The following is a 4,922-nucleotide window of genomic DNA, read 5'->3' on the forward strand; positions in this document are numbered from 1 at the left end:
CAAATAAGGTAGGTGGTTGAGGTGCTAGAGGGTCAGTACCCTAGGCAGGTGGTGGGAGAAGAGAAACTTCGAAGGGCAAACGAGGAGAAGCAAAATGAAGAAACATGGTAGCGTTTCTTCTTTGTCGCTCATGACACAGAAGCTTACACCCTGCTAAAAACTGATATAAATCCCAACAAAAATCGTAAACCACTACAACAAAAAATCATATGTTTTGTAGCGATGGAAAAATGGTTAGCAATATTTATATTCGTACAAATTAATTGACAATAAAAATCACCATCTATTTCAACGAAAAAACACAAACAAATACTGAGTACAACAAAAACCTCATGGCCCTGCGTCGACGGTCTCACACTGTCTCCTCCGCTCAGCGAACAGAGAAGCACGCCACTCTTCTCACACCGCGATCCAGATCGACCGCCGCCGCCATGGCTCCCAGCTCCCCTGCTCCTCGCTGCCGGCAGTCGTCCCTCTTCCGCCTTAAACTCCAGTACCAGCGGCTCATCGGACCCAGCCCACCCCCTCTCTCGCCCGCGCAGCACCAGCAGCAGCCATGGATCTGCTCCCGCAGGCGTCGGAGGCGCCGGCCGATGATAGCGCGGTGTCAGAGCGGGGTTGGGTTCCGGTCGTTCAAGCTGGTGAACATGGCCATGGAGGAGACCCTCCGCGCCGCCGAGATCGCCTACGGCCGGCTCGCTAGCAGCCTCACCTACTACGTTCGCTCCAACCCCAAGGCCCGCAACGCATGCGTGCAGCCCTCTCCCTCGCCTTCAACGTCGGGTCAGTAGAGTACTCAATACTCACCCCTAGCTCGCCTACCTCTCATTAAGCTGCTCCCCTGCTCCCTTCGCTCCTTACTTCTCTGTCTAGTCTGTAGGTACTATAAAGCAAATACTCTGCGAGTGATTGGTTTGGAAATAATCAATCCAATCGATAGAATGAAGTCCTACCTCAACAGACACGATAGGTTGCACTCAGGGATGAGGTGTGGAGAAATTATTTTGTCTCAAGTAGTCTGAACCCTGCCAACCATCTGGATTGTGCGAAGAAATTGAACAATCCAATCTTCGGGCTCAGATTCACTCAGCCATTCTGGGCTTGAGCTGAATACACTGTTGGTTCAGATAGATAGCTGAACTGTAGGTGCAAATAGTTGAGTATGTGGATGGATAGTATCTTCCATCATATTTGGGAAGTTGCGAGATATGATTCAGTCAGTGTTCTTCTTTCAAAGGCCAACTGAAACTTGCAATGATCTTTCTCTGATTATTCAGTCAGACAGTGTAACATAAATTTGCAGTGATAAACAATGCAACTGTATTGCATTATCCAACTTTCTGTCATCTACTTTGGTTCTGAACGCTCTTGTGTTTCTTGCTCATATTTTCTCCAGGTCCACGACGGGGTCCTTCGGTGTTGAAGGACTGACCTGGAAGATGTTGAGGTCTCAAGAGACAGAGGCAGGTCTTCACACTACGTATAAACTGATCGTATTGTCGGGCTGCTGTTTCAATGCTGGAATACTTCTGATGCTTCACCAGGTATATTACCATTACCCAACCTGTACTTCTCATGCAGATTGTGATTTCAATATGTGCTGGATCTATATGCTGCTTGAGTGGCATTGATATGTCTTCTTCATCATGTTTTAGTGCAGAACATTGTATCTCTGACTATTGTTTCTACACTGTCCCTATCTGGTGTTATCTCAACTGAACCATTAACATGGAAATTAATTAAAGTTCGGTTTCCTCTGACCGGAATGCTTATAAAAAACATAATACTTGCAAAGCATGAGCATATCAGCTGATTGTAGGAGGGTGAGGTTTTGAAACACAAATTGGAGTATAAATTTTGGCATGCATTTTAAGCACATGCTTTTATTCCAAGCACATGATTATAGATACAAACACTCAACAAACACAATTAATCGCTTGTTGTTCGGTAACAACCTTATTTTTCATGTTCTCATTTTTTCCTTTTGCTTGCTGAATAATCATGAAAATAATTCTGTAGTGCTTGCCATGGAGTAGTGTCATGTTTTCAGCATCACAAATAAAGAATACGGTGGGGTAGTGCCATGTTTGTCCATCTTAGATCATATACTCAAGTCAATCAGTACTTAGTCTGACTTTTTCCTTATGTGCTGCTACCTGAGAGAGTTTTTTCCTTCCTTGTCTATTAATTTCCATGTGCTCTTATAATGCCATTCAGGTGTGCTGCCCAAGGCTTTCTACTTCTGTTAGGGCTCTGTTTCATATCGACACCGATGCTGATTCAATCTGCCTTGTTTTCTGACATGATTTTAGGTGCCCATTTATAGCATGTTCAGATGACAGTGCCAACTTGACAAATAAAGTCAATATTTTTCTGAGTGTGTTTAAAATGCCTAGACAATGCTGCAACCGTGGGACATATACAAACAGACATGCTCGGCTTCTGTACACAACTCCACTGTACATGCTGGGCTTCTGTATACAAATGCACTGTCAATATTTTCTGGTTCCATTTGTTATCGTCACTTTCTGTATTCCCTCATGATTTCTTTCTATGCAGAATTTTTTTTGTTCATGCCATTACTTGTTTCATCCTTGCTTCTGTACTTCTGTTTATCTGTGTGGGAGGAAATAAACACACAGCAAACACTAATAAACACACAGCAATATACTCCTAGAGTATGAAGTAGCAACAAACGCACAACAAACACAATAATTTGTATCAACAAATACACACAACAACAAACACAATAATCATCTCGATGGACATCTGTAAGCCAATGCCTTTGCCTCGGCAATTGCCGCCACCTACAGTAGCAAATACAACAAGTTAAATTTTGCTTGCAGTTGATAAATTTTGCCTGGAATACAATAAGAAAATTCAAAATGTTGCGTAAATGGTTGTGTTTCTTGACACACTTTCTTTTCACTTGATGCAGAGAAAGTAAAGGATATGCACTTGATGGAGAAGGTAGCAGGGTTATTAGCAGAATCAAATGGTAGAAAGAAAAATATGGTATGCACTTTCTACTTTGTCACTACTGCCACACTGTGTGTATATATATTGTTGGACAGTGTGTGTCTGTGCGTGCGCTGTCTGACCCAATTCCAGCACTGTTTGCCTGCTGATATGACAGTTTTATTTTTAACCCTGTTTAATTTTACTCTTTTATTCATCAGTTAAGCCTAGATATGTACGCCCAGCAGTGTATTAATGCTTGGAGTAGTTGATATGAAAGTACGATAGATTTTCTTGCAGAAAACTGATGGAAAGAACCAAAGGCTACTAAATTATGCCCCTGTAGCATTCCATGGTTAGCTTTGATTTGCTCTTATAGATGACAAGGTGTAGCTTCGATTTGCTTTCTAAGTTACAGAGTGCTTTTCATTTCAATTGTCTCTGCAATTATAAACTAGCTTCAAAGCTCTGAAAACAATAAATCCTGATGAAATATGCAGAGCCATGAACTGTCCTAGGCTATCTTTGACCAACAAAATGTGACTTATATGCCACAAAAATTATGTCGCATGAAAATGGTGTGGGGTATATTAGCTCCTCGGAATATATCCTTGCAGGAGGGAACAATTAAGATGTATGTGTGAGTTCCAGGCATGAACTCAATATGCAAATCTTTGCGTCAAGAGGATGGTCAGATAAGAATGCAGCATCACAAAAGATTTCTGGGCTGACTAGAAAACCACCACCTCTTGGTTTGTTCATTTCCACTGTCTTCTTCATAATATGCAGTAGTTACTTTCACCTGGCATTTTGGCAAGTTTCGTGTCTTTTTTCGAGAAGAGTTTGGCATGCCTGTACCAAGTCAAAAATCGAAACATTACTATTCCTAAGTTGCCTGAAACGAGTAGTACCATAACTGCTTAAAGCCTCAAACAGGAAAATCTCTGTTACCAGACAGGAACGCCATATGACATCATGAACTACTTAGAAAAAACTCTAGCTGCCAGAATAGTCGCCTCGCGTACTTTACTCTAAAATATTTCTGATAAGCCTGTGATCCTATTTTGAATCCACCAGCTTACTGTTGTACAACGAACATAGAGCCATAATTCTGCTCACAATTTTATTCATGTAGCAGTTCAGTAACAACTGACAGTATATGGCGACAAATTTAAGAAGTTCAACAACTGAAAGTACCCTAGAATCAATGGAATGTACTCCTTAGCATTCACAGTCTAGAAATGGAGTACTGAATTTAACCTGAATTTACATGGGTACTGAATTCAATGTGCATGAACTTGAATTTCTTGTTCTGCATTGTTTGCTTAACCGCTGCTGCACTTGTTCTTCAGGGAGCATGCCAAGACGGCAGGGAGGACGTCGAGGACAACAGCGAGCTTGGAGTCAAGGTCGCTAAAGGAGGCGGCGGCGGCGAGGTGGGCGCATGTGGTGACCCTGCATACCACTGCATGTTGTAGTATGCCAGTCGTTGATATAACATTCGCGAAGTACCATTCCGCAAATATTACATCCCTCAGAGTAGTACAACAGAACATAGCAAGGTCCATAACTCATTCACATATTATTACAATCATCATACACAAGTCGTCTCGGAGCTCCTCTTGGGTCCTAAGAGGATAACTCCTGGGTTCGAGGCGAACCCAACTTAACTTACAATACCATTGTCTCATTAAACTAAACATTTATTTAATCAAGCAGCTCTGTAGTAAGAGTTTGTGCTGCTTGGCTACTACTACTCCTCAGAGATCTCTAGGCTTGTTCTCCTCCGGAAGCCTCCCCGGATCCGTAGACGATGATGTAGTCTACGCCTTCCTCTCCTCCTGAGAGGTCTGGTTCCTCGTAGCCGATGATCTCGGCTCCATCATTGCTGTCGTAGTCCTCCTCCTCCAGACGGTTCAGACAATCTAAGCATGGGGTTTAAGAGTGGTATGAGTACGAGCGTA

The 4,922-nt window shown here is 42.6% G+C and overlaps 1 protein-coding gene across 5 annotated transcripts; it reads left to right on the forward strand.

Annotated features, from left to right (window-relative positions):
- The first annotated feature begins 318 nt into the window (after positions 1 to 318).
- Positions 319 to 4,688, forward strand: LOC139831137 (uncharacterized). Of its 5 annotated transcripts, none has more exons than XM_071820478.1 (5): positions 319 to 783; positions 1,397 to 1,544; positions 2,939 to 3,015; positions 3,459 to 3,710; positions 4,311 to 4,688. In XM_071820478.1, the coding sequence occupies exons 1-2, from the start codon at positions 333 to 335 to the stop codon at positions 1,429 to 1,431; spliced, it is 486 nt and encodes a 161-aa protein (XP_071676579.1). In that variant the 5' UTR covers positions 319 to 332; the 3' UTR covers positions 1,432 to 1,544; positions 2,939 to 3,015; positions 3,459 to 3,710; positions 4,311 to 4,688. The 5 variants fall into 5 exon arrangements, with proteins under 5 accessions (XP_071676579.1, XP_071676580.1, XP_071676581.1 ...); XM_071820479.1 differs by having other exon boundaries at positions 3,576 to 3,710; XM_071820480.1 differs by having other exon boundaries at positions 3,610 to 3,710.
- The last annotated feature ends 234 nt before the right edge of the window (positions 4,689 to 4,922 follow it).

The sequence above is a fragment of the Lolium perenne genome, chromosome 5 (genome assembly GCF_019359855.2).
Source record: "Lolium perenne isolate Kyuss_39 chromosome 5, Kyuss_2.0, whole genome shotgun sequence".
Lineage (NCBI taxonomy): Eukaryota > Viridiplantae > Streptophyta > Magnoliopsida > Poales > Poaceae > Lolium > Lolium perenne.

Bases quoted from the DNA above. Each gene is read 5' to 3' on its own strand.
- LOC139831137 (XM_071820478.1), top strand. From the start codon at position 333: ATGGCCCTGCGTCGACGGTCTCACACTGTCTCCTCCGCTCAGCGAACA. The intron at 784-1,396 runs GTCAGTAGAGTA...TATTTTCTCCAG, and splicing joins TCCCTCGCCTTCAACGTCGG to GTCCACGACGGGGTCCTTCG.